The sequence below is a fragment of the Ursus americanus genome, chromosome 26 (genome assembly GCF_024610735.1).
Source record: "Ursus americanus isolate L20-20 chromosome 26, mUrsAme1.1.p, whole genome shotgun sequence".
Taxonomy (NCBI): domain Eukaryota; kingdom Metazoa; phylum Chordata; class Mammalia; order Carnivora; family Ursidae; genus Ursus; species Ursus americanus.
The window spans coordinates 9,871,917-9,889,171 of NC_142152.1; the positions used below are offsets into that span (position 1 = coordinate 9,871,917).

General features: G+C 37.2%; 1 protein-coding gene across 1 annotated transcript in view; it reads right to left on the bottom strand.

The window, feature by feature from the left end:
* KCNH5 (potassium voltage-gated channel subfamily H member 5) overlaps positions 1 to 17,255 on the bottom strand; it is a 277,950-nt gene that overhangs the window by 93,115 nt on the left and 167,580 nt on the right. The window contains exon 8 of the mRNA XM_045810529.2: positions 8,275 to 8,474. Coding sequence (XP_045666485.1) covers positions 8,275 to 8,474 — 200 coding nt within the window. The remainder of the gene's footprint in view (positions 1 to 8,274; positions 8,475 to 17,255) is intronic.

The window sequence follows — 17,255 nt, forward strand, 5'->3', positions numbered from 1 at the left end:
GATGTCTTCCATATCTCAGAGATACCCCAGGAGAAATGAGGGAAGACTTTCTCAAGAAAATTCCAGATATAAAGAAATCAGGAAGAATGCTAATGTGACAAAAGGAGAGAATGCCTGAAGGTCTCAGTCTCAAGACAGGTCAAGACTCATAAAAAGCAAAACCTGAGAAAAAGCCACTCGATTGCAGACCCTGAGTTCCTCTCCTTGACTCCAGGACCAGGCTCAGGAAGAGGGCATGAAGTAGGATTTCAGGCAACTGGCAGTGTACAACTAGAGGAATCTCTTTCTTACATGACAATTTTTCTTTTTCTTTTAACGTATTTATTTTCTCCACCCTCTTGCCACCTGCTGCTGTGCCAGAAAGGGATGCCTATGATTATTTGGCACTACTAGTAAAGGAGCTCAAAGTGGCTTTTCGTTACTTCATAAACTATAAATGAGTCCAAAACTAAGAAAACAATCAGCATGAGCCAAAATACGGCGTCTTTTAGGCATTATCATAAGAACCAGAAAAGAGATGGGAAAGTGGCTAAGGAACAGAAAGCCACAGAGCTCTGGAAGAAAAATCTAACATAACAAACACAGTCAAATAATAACAACAGAAATCACAGGAATGGAGACATCTTTCTTTTTTTAAGTTCAGTTTATAAAATCCAACCATCTGCATAATTCTACCTTTGTCTAGTAAACTGCAAAAGTTGTAGGAAACACTATGATCTCATTCAAAAATAGGTTTTTCAATAGACATTTCTGCAGACTTACTCTAGTGAGAGTCTGAAAACAGATCAATCAAGGCAGCTCAGAACAAAATAACAGGATGGATACACACACCTACTCATACTATGACACTGTCTGCAGCATGTGGGTTCATTCATGATTTAATTTTTCCCCTAAGCCTAAAATAAATCTGTGTGTTTGTGTTCAGTGTATGTAGATAGAAATATTTTATTCAACCAAATTACTCTACAAATGAGGTTCTATTTTCATCTATATTTAAAGATGACAGTATGCACTGAATACTAAGATTAAAGACTCAGATTAAAAACGGTGCCAGGCATGACCAAGTTCTCATAATTTATAACTGGTAAAGGAAGAAATAAATTACAACCACCACAGACTAAAGTATTTGTTAGCCCTTATTATTGTTTCTCTTAGGCAGGCATTACACGGGTACTTTTCATCTTCCTGTCAAATAAGGAAGGTGGGTGTTTGCATCTCCAATACAGGTGTGAACACGGAAGAATGAAACCCAATCCTCCTGGTCTGATAGAGCCACGCGACTGCGCAAGTCATCCGTTGCCCTAAATAAGCACGTCCTTCTTCTCATTCCTAGACTATAGATCATTTGATAATGATTTCTCAGTCCCTTCCTCAGAGACTCCTGGCAGATTGCCAAGAAAATGAAATACAAGCCAGCCCACACTACTGCACTGAAGTCATCTCAACATGGTACATGAAAAGAATATGCTTATGGGGCACCTGGGGGGCTCACTCGGTGAAGCGTTTGACTCTCGATTTCGGCTCAGGTCATGATCTCAGAGTTATAGAGATCAAGCCCTGCATCCAGCTCTGCACTGGGCGTGGAGCCTGTTTAAGATCCTTCCTTCCTGTCTTTGTCTCTCTCTCTCTCTCTCTCCCCTAAAAAAACCTTAAAAATAAAATAAAAGAATACACTAACATTCCTGGAGAGAGGTTTGGGTCACTCAGTGTTTATTTTAATCATACAATGCCTCCCTATCATCACCAGAGCAAAATAAGACTGCCTACTGCCCGCACACCAGAAGTTTACTGATAATTGTATCAGCTAACAGGAATATAAATCTTGCACTGGAGCATTCTTAAACTATGACGACAGAAAAAATATGCCATTTGTCTCCTGGGCATGGCCTACTCAGCCTTATCAGAGATTCTGTGTTCCTCGGAATTTTTAAAAAATTAGCTTCATTTGTAAAACTACAGTACATAGATGTATGAATAAAAAAATTGTTGAGAAAATAATTACTGACCACTACAGATTAATAATTACTACAGAGTCCTATTCTGTAATTTTTATATAGGCTATCTTGAATGTGTGTCTCAATTTGAAATAAGATATGATACATAGTAGTACTCCAAATCATTCAGGCACAATTATCATATAATATCTTCAATATCACCAAATTAGTGTCAGGACATGCACGTTCATTTTGTACTACCTTTGGCCTGTATCCTTTACTAGCAGGGAGTTAATTTTCTCCTGAAGCAGTTAGATCACTGCATTTTAAAATACTTTAAGCCACCTGTCATACCTCTCCCCAGGTCTTCAATTAGCCAAACTAAATATTCACATTTCCTTTAATCATCCACCAAATAACAAGATTCCCAGAACTTCATGCCGTCATGGCTATTTTCTGGTAAGTGTGCTGTCATTTGATAGTATTTCTTTAAAATTATCCAGCTAGAATTATAACACAATATTTTATGTGCAATCTGATTGCCATGGACTGGAATGATTCTTACCTCCCTTGATCCAAAGACAAGAGTGCTTTTAATGCATGTTAAGACCAATTCAGTTTCATTTTACTACATTCACATGTATGTATTTACATGATCTATTTAACACAGCACATTTGTCTGTAGAGTCTTTCTTGGAAGGCTAGTGCCGTCACTCAGGTTCTGTTGTACATTGCTATAGGAACCTCTTGAAATATTTGAATATTGAACCAAGAAAATGAGGCCAGGTATGAAAATGTCATCCAGGTTCTTCACATTTAGGAATACGAAGAAAAATATTTAGACATGCTTTTCTCAATTAAAAAAAAAAAGATAAAAGTAAACAGACTAAAAGGAAGTTACTTTAACTTGTAGGAAAAACAAAATATATTGTCTACCATATTTGGAAGATGTAGAGTACTTCCTTTGATAGATTTGGTTAAAAAAATAATCTAAGATTTTTAAATATTCAAATCTCAATTTGTTTAAATTCTAAAGGCGTTTTTCTGCATGAATGCTTTGCATATTTCTGCCAGAACTTTTTATATAATGACATCTTCCTACTGATACTTATGCTTATTACAAAGCACATGAAACAAGAAACGAAGACCAAAGAGCTTTTTTCTACTGCTCTTTTCCAAATTACATGTTAGAAAAAAAAGTGAGACAGTGAAAAATAAAAAATGACAAGGTTTTAAGCTTCATCATCCTTTCTATTTTTTTCCCATAATCTCCTTTTTCCTTTTTAAATCCTCACTCATTCCACCCATTTCTCAGTCTTTTAAGTGCACACAGGATGTTACAAGTAGCAAAGCCCAGAGGACGGATTTTGGTTATTACATTTGAAAAGAATCTAAAGCAACTAGAGCAATTAGTCATCAATAAAACACTTTCAACTAAATAAAATTAATCTCGGTACTGTTCCATATAGAAAATCTTGCCTAAGGCAACCTTTCCTGATAGAAATGCTACAATCTTCATGTCAGTCCTGACTTTAATGCCACTATTTGTATTAGAGAAAGCATTATTCACACAAGGCAAGGTAAGACTGAGTTAAATCACAGTGATTAATTTGCTTGCGGGGTAAAGCTGAATTCAAAAAAAATCTATAAAACTAAATATGTGGAAATGATAGAAGGAAATGTCAATAATTGGGGTGAAGGTTCTTCTCTAATTAGCTGCAATGCATCATTAAGTTCTATTGTACTAGCAACTGAAAAAAATCTCACTGTTTCAAAACAGAACTAACAAGAGAAGCATTAGAACAAAGACATTTGACTTTGTACATTTCAATCTTTTTCAGTATATACTCATAGTTAAATCTGATAACAACCAACATTAATAAAATATCTGAAAGAGACTATCAACAAAATGTGAGATAAGAAACATAGCAAGACTAAGTATCTGGCTTACTGAGGAAGTCGAATAGAGGTCTCTGACATCAAATATAGGATAACTGTTAACACTCAGATGCTATTTACTAAAGCTACATCCTCAAATACATTCATATTGCTAAGATGTGAATTACAGTATTTATTTGATTACTATCATCAATCTTTCCTTTCCTTTTCCCCACCATTATATTTTAACAAGCTCAATCAATTTTATTCTTATTCTCAAAAAAGCCTATAGTACAGACGAATATGTGATAGATGATAGATAGATGATAGATAGATAGATAGATAGATAGATAGATAGATAGATGATAGATAGATGATAGATAGAAAGCTTCATTATGAAAGCCACACAAGCTCAAAAGCTGCTGTGCGGAGAATATACTATAATGGGACAGACCAGCTGTTTGGCTACACAACAGGAGATGGCGATGGAGTGGTGAGCACTGGAGGAGGAACCAGCAAGATTTGGAGGTTTTAATGCGGGGAGGTTTGTGTAAGCAACTGAGGGGTGGAGTTTCCATTAACTGCATTAGGGAAGAATGTCCATGGAGCAGGTTTATGGGAGATGATGAGGAGTTCAGTTCTGGACAGCTTCCCTGGATGTGAGGAGGCAGCTGGATAGGGGAGTCTGTAGTTCCAGACCAGATCCGAGATGAGTGTCTGTATCTGGGCAGCGTTAGCATACATTTTTAAAGTCGTAAGATTGTATGATATCACTGAAGGAGAGAAGATGAACAGAAAAGGGAAGAGGCACAAGGACTGAGCTCTAGAATATCCCCCAGTTTAAGATATTATCTTGGTCAAACTGCTTTCAAGAAATGCCACACAAAATTACACACAAACCAGAAATATATGATAGTGTCAGTCACTACAGGCTTTGCTAAGAGTGGGCATTATCTTTGTCCATTTGACATATTAGAAATGGCCTCATTTCAATATTTATTTATTACAAGTTAAAATAATATTTTATATGTTTATTACTAATTTGTATTTTTGTATATTTATATAAATAAACTATGTACTTAGCTCATCTTTCTCCTCAGGTATTTTAATTCTTATTCATTTATAAAATCACTTTACATATTAAGGTAATTAACTTTTCACTTGTGATATTTGTTGCAAATACTCTATCTTGTTTTCCTTTTCATGGTTTTTGGTATGAAAGGTTTTACAATTTTTTTTTTGTCAGCACGTTATTTTATTTTTTCTTTTTTTTAATAATAATTTTTTTATTATGTTACGTTAGTCACCATACAGTACATCCCTAGTTTTTGATGTAAAGTTCCATGATTCATTACTTGCGAAAGGTTTTACATTTTTAGCCAAATCTATTTATCAGTTACTTTGTTATGTATTCCATTGCTTTAATATGTACAGAGATAAATTAAACATGGTCCCATATTTTCCTTTTACTAGTTTGTGGTTTCTTATTTTTTTACATGTAACTCAGTCCATCTGATATTTATGTTAGGCCATGCAGGAAACCCTTATTAAATATTTTCTGAGATTTTTAGCTCATTTTATAATTATATTAAATAATATATCAATTCCTTCTTTATGATACGTCCTTTAACTTACATTCAGTTCTTATCTATAGTAAAATCTAGTTCTGAGATATTTATTCCCACTCTTTGCTTTGGCTAATAATTCTTGGGTCTATACTTTGATACTTCATTATCATATTTTAAAGTTCTATGTTATGTACACTATTTATTTGTCAAATTACTGAATGCCTAACAGGAATGTGGCTCTTCTGCTCTGGTTGGAGTTTTTCTACTAAACCAAAAAGTTGAATGGCAATTTTATGTTTTCTTTTTGTTCAGTAGAGCATATGGTGTGCCAAGGATGCATTTTTTAACATTTTTACTTAAATTTGAGTTAGGTAACACACAGTGTAACATTAGTTTCAGGCGTACAATGTAGTGATTCAGCACTTCCATACATCACCCAGTGCTCCTCACCACAGCTGCTCTCCTTAAACCCCATCACCGATTCACCCATCCCTCCCTCTCCCCTCTGGTAACCATGGGTTTGTTCTCTATACTTCAGAGTCTGTTTCTGTAAGAATGCATTTTTAAATTCATCCTTGACTATACAATTCATGCGAATCTCCTGTAACTGTCCCAGGCCCAGACTTTGGTGTATATCCCTTTATTTACAGTTCTGTTACAGCTAGTTCTCGCACATTTGGGTGGGGATTTTCTTAATAGACGGGGAGAAATCGATACAGGCATGGAGAGTTTGCTGCCACATTAAGTTAAACTTTAGATATCTTTTATACATGCACAACAAACCTTTCATACTTGCCAGTAATTTAACTCTGCTTCCCCCTTTAGTCAAAAGCTACTCTTTCTGGATTCCCCATTCAGTTAGGAAGCACGTTTGTGACTTTTTTCTTATCCAAAAGCTAATACGCTTTAGTATTTTGACTTATTTCTTTAAGAATCTTTTCATTTGAACTAACATTTTATTTTACCTTTAATGTTAGCCTCCCAATCTTTTTTTTTCCTATTACTCCACTTTCTGTGGATACTCTACTGATCAGAGGTACATTTCTGTGACCACAAATAATGAACAAGCAAACCAAACAAAAACAAAAACAAAAAACCCGTGGTAAATACTAGGAACCCAGAAACTGTTTCCTGCTGCATGGCGTGTCCACTTCCAGACTCACCACAGGCCAGTGTACCACACCCTAACTACATCAGGAAGCAGACAGGTGTGCAGGTCCTCGAGGGGAAGCTTGTGAGAATCTAATCGGCTTCCTTCCTGAACTAACCCAGCATCTGGGAATACAGAGAACAGGGACTCAAAAATCTGCCATGTAACAGCTCTGTGGCATAGGCAATGGGTCAGTCTCTTTTCAAACGAAAAGCGCCCTATTCAATCATCTGGCTGATGCTTTCTGCCAGCTACCATGTGCCCCCACTGCATTTTCCGAAAGGAAAAGCTTCTGACTGAGATGGTGACCAACAGGGTATATAGACCGTTGCCTCTTGATCTCAGTTTCACTGAATGTGGACCTCCAAGAACATCATGCATTTGATGTCTTCAACACTGAGTCCCACCTGTGTCCCTGAGGAAGATTCTCCTCCTTCTCTGGATACCCTCCCTACAGCCATATAATGTTTGGCTCAGGCATATATAAATCAAATTCCACAGAACATAGTTTGTCCTTTTCCTGTCTGTAGTCATACATTCCATTTTACTGGCCATTTAACTAGGAAATTGATACTGCAGCTTGTAAGATTTGTTGAAAGAGGGAGAAATCTCATCCTCTTTCATGATTCCTCAAATAATTCCCCCCCGCCGAGCATCTCACCTGCACTTCCTCTGAAGGCCTCCCTCCCTCAAGTCTCCCATGTCTGACCCCTAATTTTCCCCTCAACCAGCTGCTCCTAACAACAGCTGCTCTGGCTTAAAACTACCTCAGTGAAATTCCTCCAGCTGAATATCAACTTTGCTCATTTGCTCTTTCCCTTTGACAATGAAAGGTGCTTACTGAACAGACCTTAAAGAAAAACTCCAAGTCAACATGATATGATTAAAAGAACAAATCGAATGTGTGGGAAATGGCAAGGAAAGTAACGTACTAACTGATCATCCCGTCAAAATTCAGTACCTAAAAATAATGGCCTCCACGGATGCTTGTAAAGTAAAAGAGCTCGAGATGGGTTTTCTTGAAACTCGTGTGCGGTCTCTTTGTCATCCCCTCATATTGGATGTGACTCGCTGGGTGTAGGACGTGGGAATTTATTTTTTTAATTTGGTTTTGTTTATTTTAAGGAGGACTTTGGGTCCTTCTTTTCTAATATAAGACGGGAAAAATTAGGAGAGGTTTCACGGAAAGAGAAGCAAGAAATTAGAAATGTCAGGTGGGTGGGGAGGTAGTATTCACTCTATAGATTTGTGTAAGGAAAAGAGAAAAAGAATTGTACATTGCTTTGTAAACACGTGTGAGAGAGGGAAGAGATTTAAGTGGAGGACAGCATAGAAGACATAGAACTTTTTTCCTTTATAAGCAAGGAAGCTTCTTTCTAAATTTTAAATGGGCAAAAAAGTCAAAGGAGAAATCAAGAATAAAACTGACCAGGAGAGATGGCAGCATCATTACTTTTAGAGGAATTCAGCAAATTACTCTGAGTGGTAATGAGTGTTTTAAGGAAATGGAGTAATTAGTTGTTTTCAGAAACCAAGATTTCTAAATTGATGATTAATGGTTGAGTGCTATGCCCCTTCTAAGCACTCAATACATACTACGATTGATTGATACGTCGCTTATGAAAAACAGAGGAACACTTATGAAGCAATTATACAAGCAATGTATGAGTGGGAAAGTTACAAGCCTCTGAAGAGCCTACTGAAATGGAAAATAAATAACAACAACAATAATAATAACCCATACCTTCTCTGTGTCAATGCCTTTTGACATGGACCACGTTGAGACAATATAATCCATGACTCGTTCACTAAGGCCTTTGGGGACCTGATAAAGTTTCAGAAAGTCCCGCACATTATTCAGCATCTCGTGGTATCGGTTGGTGTTGGCATACATTTGCTGGAAAATTGTGGTAACGTTTCCAAAAATAGTTGCATAAAGAAGAGCTGAAAGAGAAGAAATAATGAAAATATAACAAATACCCCAAGTGAAAAATAAATATGAATATTTATTAACCAAGGAATCATTTGTTAGAGATGTCTTTATAAACTTTTAGAGATTAATGCACGTTAACCCCTGAGAAGAGTGCCTGGAATTTGGTATTCACTCAGTAAATGTTACCTTCAGTCTGAGACACGTGACCTCGTGAGTCTGTGCCATCCCAGTCCACGTGGCAAAACATGAGAGGGGCTAATCAACTTCCTAAAGAATTAGATAAGCCAGAGCTATAATTTGCCTGAGGAATTCTAGCCTTACGACTAAAGATATCCTGCTGCCTTGTCCTCCTGAACGAAGCCGCATCAATTTAAATTTTCCACGAATTGATGATCCGGTTTAGAAACGTATGCTCTTTTGCACTGCTTGCTGCTTCCAGCTTTTTGGAATACTTCTCTGCTAATAAATATTTTTAACAGAACATCAGAAATATAGGGAGTAAAGACAAATTAAAGAGTTCCATTTTTTTAAATAAGGAAACAGGATTGGAATAAATAGCTAAATTAAAACTGCAAGTGTCTGAAAATTCCAGTTATTAAACTCATGTTTAATATCATGTTTAGGGGCGCCTGGGTGGCCCAGTCAGTTAAGCATCTGCCTTCAGCTCAGGTCATGATCCCAGAGTCCTGCCCCTTCCCCCCACTCATGTATGTGTGTGTGTGCGTGAGCTCTCTCTCTCAAATAAATAAAATCTTTAAAATAATAATAATAATAATAATAATAATAATAATAATAATAATAATATAATGTTTAATCCCAGCATTGTAAGTTTTTTGATTCCATCATTTTAAAGCCAACTTGCAGATCACTGTTACTTATCTACAGAGTCCTATGAATGCAGTAGGGTGTTTTAATGCCCCTGACTGCTACCCCCTCCCTCAACCCATAATTCACCAACTCTTCTCTCTCCAGATGTGGTCGGGCTACTAATGTTGACTTCATCTTGTAAAAGCTTTTAAAAACAACTGAGTTCAGCCCAAACTCAACATACCTCCAATCCCACCCACCCCACCCTATCCTGCCCTTCTGGCCATTCCTTGCTTGGCAATAAGCTCTTTTGAAAAGGGGCAGTATTTTATTCCCCTTAATGCTCATAAACACAGTGTTTAGCAACCACATACTTTCCATAGCATTTCACAAATAAGTGGAGTATCAACCAGAGGTCACTTCCATTCTACATCCTCCAAGCATTTGAAAAATAGTACGGTCAGTTTCATCCTGCAGTTTCATCAGCCAAATCCCATTTAATGACAGTGATATAAAATCAAGCTAGTAAAGCAACTTCAGAACCTTAATCCATTTTCAGAAATCATTTCTTTTTTTTTAAGAAAAGTTGTTTTTTCAATACAACAAATTATAAATGTACTATATGGCGACTAACTTAATAAAAAAATAAAATAAAAAATAAGAAATAAATTCCTGGGAAAAATAAATAAATTTACAATAGAAAGCTGTGATTTTATAAGCATTTACTCAGTTGTTCTTTTGTTGTTATTTAGGGATTTTGATGCCAGTTCAGAACAATTTTTAAGACCCACGATATTTTGTTGAAACTGAGTAGGAAACAAGGCAACTTTCTCGGGTCCCCTACCTCTTCAGGAGTTTTGTACTATGTCACTTTACTATCGCCCAATAATCCTTGCTTTGCTAAAACACAACACGAGCAAGTATTACATGGAGCGCAGGGTGTTATGCGCAAATAATGAATCATGGAACACTTCATCAAAAACTAAGGATATATAGTATGGTGACTAACATAACGAAATAAAAAATTATTTAAAAATAAATAAATAAAATTCTATTAAAACTTTAAAAAAATAATTAAAAAAATAAAACACAACACGAAACAAAACTGAGTAGGAACAATATAGTGCTGACATTTCTCAACTGGGAATTTATTTATTTATTCATTCATTCATTTATTTCCAGTGTAGTTAACATACACTTAGTTTCGGGTGTACAATAGAGTGATTCAACAATTCTATACATTACTTGGTGCTCATCAAGGCAAGTGTGCTCTTAATCCCCTTCACCTGTTTCACCCCTCCCCCTACCCACTGCCTCTCTAGCAACCAACAGTTTGTTTCTTCTCTATAGTTAAAAGTCTGTTTTTTGATTTGTCTCTTTTTCTTCTTCGTTCATCTGTTTTGTTTCTTACATTCCACATAGAAGTGAAATCATGTGGTGTTTGTCTTTCTCTGACTGACTTACTTCACTTAGCATGATACTCTCTAGCTCCATCCATGTTGTTGCCAATGGCAAGATGGGTCTTTAAATCTTGGAATATTTATATTTAAAAACAATAACCAAAAAAAGTAGGTAATCAGAGATTTAACATCTCTATTCCATTGTTGTTGGTATCAGGAAAGACAAATAAAGAAAAGTAAACAAATTAATGGCAGACGAATCATATAACAAAATACGGAAGTCTTCCTTTTCAGAAAAGAGAAATAAAGAGAATTTATGTTTTTCAATAATGAACATTTCAGAAGTCAATGAAATAATGCTACAATCATCTTTGTGAATAGTGTTCAGCTATTATAAGTCGTTAATAAATATCATAGAACTACCTATTATTTTGACATGTTCAGCTTGTTTGGCTCCCTAAAATGCTTGCAACATGCTGTATTTGCCAAAGTGTCTTACTTCCGCCTTTTAGTTTAACAAATTACCACACATTTCATCATTTTGGGTACATTAAATATGCACACATTCTGCTCATATAAGAAGTTTAAGCACTAAAATATGAATAAAACTGCCAAAGTATTAAAAGTGTGCAGCATTAATAAATGAAGAATATAATCAACATCCCGTGAAGTTTGCATGTTACAAACATACCCACTTCTGCTTCCCATCTTCCCGGGAGTGTGGCGGCTTGCACTGGGTAGGACGGAACAAGGTCAGAATTTAAGGCAAGACTTTCAATTATATGTATCTGTATTTAAAAAAAATTTTTTTTACTTTGACATAAGTTGCAAAAAACGTGCAGAAAGTTCACCATGTACCCACATGCTGCTTCTCGCTGTGATGACATCTTACACAACTGAAGTCATTTATCAAAACCAGGCAACTGAAAACAGCACAATACAATTAACAAGACTCTAGAGCTTACTCACGCTTCCCCATTGTTTTACATGCACTCATTTTTTGGTATATAATTTTATAAAATTTTATCACATATACAGATCTGTGTAATACTTCTATATTTTTGAAAAGAGAAACTACTTCTTCCTTAAAAATCTTTTCAATGCTTAGGACTAGCATACATTTCAAAAACTACAGTTAGGGCAAGCAACAATATTCTGCCACAAGCAACAACGCTGCTTCCCGCCGCAGTCTGTGTTCCCAGGATAAATGTGCACGTTGCTGTGTCGTGTGTGTTTGCCAACATGTCTGTTCTTTTTGAGTAGGGGCCACACCCAGAGTGCAGCCCAATGTGGGGTCCACACTCACGACCCTGAGCTGAGATCAATACCTGAGTTGAGATGAAGTGTCGGACACTTAACCCACTGAGCCACTCAGGCACCTCCCAAAATGTCTATTTTTAATAGCCCTTATATTTGACAACAATGTGGCTACCATCAACCAATCTTTCCTTTTTTATCTTATAGTACTTTTCTAATCCCTTGGAGGACCTTTGCTTCTCCTTCTCATTCTGCCTTGAATAGGACACAACAGAGGACCCCAAAAGGTTTTAATAACTGAATCTTTAAAAACCTTTTGGGTCTTAGTTTGGGGAGGGGCAGCAGTATTTCGTATCCAAAAAAGAACTGTTAATTTACAACACCCTCTTTCCGACAACCAAATGTACTTTTTATCTCAGTAAATTGCGAAGCCACACCTAGTTGCTCAGACCAAAAGCTACAAAGTCATCCTTCAATTCACTTTTTGACTCATCTCCTATACCCAATCCATCAACAACTCCTGTTGGCTCTACCTTCAGAATATAGGCTCAGTTTAGTCACTGCTCACCGACTTTACCAACATCCCTGCATCGCCTTGATGAGTACGTGCTTTTCCACTGGCTAGCTGTGTGTCTATGGGCCAGTTACTCTCTAGGCTTCTATTTCTTCACTTATAACTTTAAAGTTATACTAGAATCTTCACAAAGGGGTTGTGTTAAATGAGATAACTCAAGGGGCGCCTGGGTGGCTCAGAGGGTTAAGCGTCTGCCTTCAGCTTGGGTCATGATCTCAGGGTCCTGGGATCGAGCCCAGCATTGGGTTCCCTGCTCGGCGGGAAGCCTGCTTCTCCCTCTCCCTCTACTGTTCCCCCTGTCCCCCCTGCTTGTGCTCTCTCGCTCTGTCAAATAAATAAATAAAATCTTTTTAAAACATGAGATAACTCAAATAAAACAGTTTTAAAAAGAGAATCCCGTAGGGAGCAAGCCTCCATGAAGTGTTATGTCTCATCACCACCACCACCACCACCATCATCACCACCACCACCACCACCACCACCATCATCACCACCACCACCACCACCACCACCATCATCACCACCACCACCACCATCATCACCATCGTCACCACCACCATCACCATCATCACCATCGTCATCATCATCACAATAGCTAGCAAACAATTTTTCACACAGCAGAAAGAATAATCTTTTTTTAAAAAGAATGAAATGATCGTGGCCCTCCTCTACTTAAAACCTTCCCATCATAGGACTTAAATCCAACTTGGTAATGGTCCAAGGACACCTATAATCAGAGCACTACTGATCTTAACTGATCTTAACTTCCAACCTGCCCTCACTCCCCTGCTCCAGTCACACTAGGCCTCTTGGTGCTGCTCAGACACGCCACAGTCATTAACGCTTCGCACACTTCCACTAACTGTTCTTCTGCCTGGAGCACCCTTCTCCAAGACCCTCCCCTTTCCTCTCCTCGTTCAGCTATCCGCTTAAAACCCAGCTCACCACGGATGGCCTCCACGACTACCCTCCGAAACGGTCCCTCTCTCCAGGATCACTCTCCATTACCTTACTACAACTACATGCTTAATCTTACTTATCCGCTTATTTCTTTACTCACTTACTTATCTATCTTCCCCACTAGAAATGCAAATTCCATGAGTGCAGGGATAGGCTTTGTCCTTTTTGCTTACTGCTGTATTTCACGCTTTGTTCTTTGTGCTCCCTTCTGTATTTCCAGAACATAGACCAGGTTCTGGAACATGATAAATGTTCAAATATTTTTTCCGGTATATTCATACACCAAAAACCTAAGAAACAGTTTTTCAGAAACATCCGTTTTGCTCATCAAAGTCCCACTACTGGTGGTACAAAAACACAGAAGGAATACACATTATTAACGTGAGTAGGAGAATAAAATATTTAGAAGCTAAGGTGGCACACGCCCTGGCTATATTAAGATAATGCATAAATTAGGAAGGCCCATTATCATTCATCAAACATGAATGACCAGGCTTGGTCTAGCCAGTTTTGTAGAGGCCTGTTACATAATTTTAGCCTTTGAATGCAATGCTATATAGTCAATTCACCTACTTTACTAATAATAATTAGGCCCATTTATCAAAATTTGATAAGCCTCTTTTTATATGCACTCCCATAGCCTTTCAGGCATAAGACAACTTTAGACAAGCTACTTTTGCAAGCTTATCATAGTTAAAGTCTTGGTAATTCTGGCATACAGATGGGTAATTATCTTATCTTAAAAGTCTTATATTTTCCTGTTCACACAAAGAAATTATTTTGAAGATAATTATGGTAGATTAAAGATGGCCACAAATCTCTGACACCTCTTCCATTGACAGGCAGGGTCTCCATCCTTCCCTTTGAATCCAGGCATACTCTATGACTGACCAATAGAATATAGTTACTATGCTCATATGCCTGGGCCCCGGCCTTAAGAAACTAGAAACTTCCAATTCCTTGTTGTTGGAATGCTTGCTCTTGGAATCCATGTTGTGAGGGAGCCCAGGCATTCTTCTAGAGAGGCCTACATGAAGGGCAATCAAGGCACCCAGCCAATAGCCATAGCCGAGCTCCCAGCTAAGCACTGGCCTTAAACCGAACAATTCAAAATATTGATATGAGAAGACATTGCTGGTAACACTTAAGGCTATATCAGTGATTCAATAATCACTTTCCTTTCTATTTCTATTTCTACTTAATAATGATAGTTAAGACATGAAGGAGGAGAGTTTGGTTGCCTAGTCGGTTAAGCGTCCGACTTGATTTTGGCTCAGGTCATGAAATCCAGACCCATATTGGGCTCCATGCTGACTGCTTGGAATTCTCTCTCTCCCTCTGCCCCTGACTGTTCCCCTGAACGTGCACTCTCATGGACATGCACCCACACACTCTCTCTCAAAATAAATAAGTAAAATCTTTTTTAAAAATTATAAAAGATATGAAGTAAAATGTTCCATCAATCTATAACTATGTGTGCAGCACACAGCTTGACAACATCAGCTAACCAGCTATGCCTGTACCTGAGCCAACTAAGAAGTGGATTTTCCAGACCCACTCAAGCCACCACAGCTGATACCACAAGGACCAGAAATAAGTCATGCCCTCCTACCCATGCATAAATTCGACTCAAGAGTAAAATAAATGGGGGCGCCTGGGTGGCACAGCAGTTGAGCATCTGCCTTCAGCTCAGGGCGTGATCCCGGCGTTATGGGATCGAGCCCCACATCAGGCTCCTCTGCTATGAGCCTGCTTCTTCCTCTCCCACTCCCCCTGCTTGTGTTCCCTCTCTCGCTGGCTGTCTCTATCTCTGTCAAATAAATAAATAAAATCTTTAAAAAAAAAAATAAAAGCGTAAAATAAATGGATGCTCTTATTTTAAGCTGCTAAGTTTGATTAGTTATACAACTAAAATAATTTAAATCTTAATAAAACAGACTGATTCTCAACAGGACAGAGAACCTGGGGAATGGGAGGAGTGAGTTCCTTACAATGCACATCAGAGCTCAATAGTATATTTTAGGAGATGCTTTTGAAATATTTAATGTACTTTATATGTTCAAATTCTAATATAAACATTAAGGTCATGAATGTTTAATGTTTTCAAAAGGAGGCACAGATTAAAAGACTGAATAACGCCATCATAACTAATCACAGATTTCATTACTCACTGAACATTGTTGAGTTCAGCAGGTATTTATTGAACATCTATTTTATACCAGCCACTACACTAGCCACTAAGGAAATGATGATAAAAAGACAGACGTAATTCCTGCTCTCAAGTAGTAGCACTACTTTCTACAGAAGAGTATAGTCTGTAATTCTCCCAAATCACATTCTTTGGAAGAAGGCTAATGATCTTTTCCTTTTCAAAGGCCACAAAAATTCACAAATAAACTTACAGCCAGTCCGAGTATACAAAATAAATATAGTTTTTTCTCATGGCTAAATTATTTGCAAAGTGAAACAAAAATCTATGTTCAGCGAATTAACTGTAACTCAGCTTCCCCTCTTAGGAGCTGCGCACGAAAACAGATTAAGATGATGATAGCTGGGTCTCTGAAGGAATTACATTCTCCGGTCGCTTCATTTTGTTTGCTCCTTAGGTCAAGCTGCATCCGTTCATCTCATTAAAGGTTTGTACTTTTTAGACTTTTTGTGACTGTTCATGATGACATCCAACATTTACTTTTCCTAATTACCTTCTTATAAATCTTGGCAAGTAAACGTTGGCCTTAGAATGAGCAATTTAAAATGTTGCAATGAAAATGTGTTTCTGATAACCTTTAAACCAAATAGGTGGTTTAACCATCATTTCCTTTCTATTTACATTCTATTACGTTCACTAAATCCATCCTTAATAATGATATTTAAGAAGGAAAATGTTCCATCAATCTGTGACTGTATGGGTAGCTCCCAGCCTGTTAAAACATATGAAATGACTCCTGTTGGTCTTAGGACAAAGTGGAGAAACCTGTGGTTTCAAAGCTTTCCTCTCCTTCCAGCTCTCTCATAATGACTCCTCGTTTCCCTGAATGCTCTTTTGCAATGACCCAAATATGTAGGCACCTTCTGGGCATCCACTTATGAGCAGATATTTTCTCTTTTCCAATCTTCACTTAATCCACGCCCCACTCCGCTTAGTACCTGAAATGTGCCAATTATCCAGTTAGAAATGAATCTTATTACTTTATGTTAAATATTAAAAACTATTTAATATACTATCTCTCTAAGAGATATTGGAATTTTGAAGGGAGGAATTCCAGTTAATACAATGAGTTGATAAAATCATTATTTGAATTAAATGCCAACTAGTGAGATGAATTGGGACACGGAGGGACAATTTTTAGAACTTAGCAAATTATAGCATAATATTGGACAGATTGCACCAGTTTGTAGATGATCCCATGAGCACCATAAAACCAACTTCATCAAAATAGTCTCAGTAATTACATGGCAATGATTATTGCTATTATTTCCTATATACCCTAAAGAGTCACTTAATTTTATGAAATTAATACATATAATAATAACAGAAAACTCTGTCAATCAATTACTAATGTAACATCAAAGATGTTACAAAGAAAGGGAGGGAGATGAACGGAAAGATGTAAGAGCATTGCTCATTCAGAAGAACTCCAAGGAATTAAAGTTCAAGTAAAAACAAAGAATCAAAGGATCAAATAGCCGGATCTTCACTTAATCTTTCTGTGACAGTTACTGTATTTTTTATGGTAAGTAAACCCATTTTCTTTTTCTTTCTAATCCAGCAAAATTCATTTAGACTCCAATAA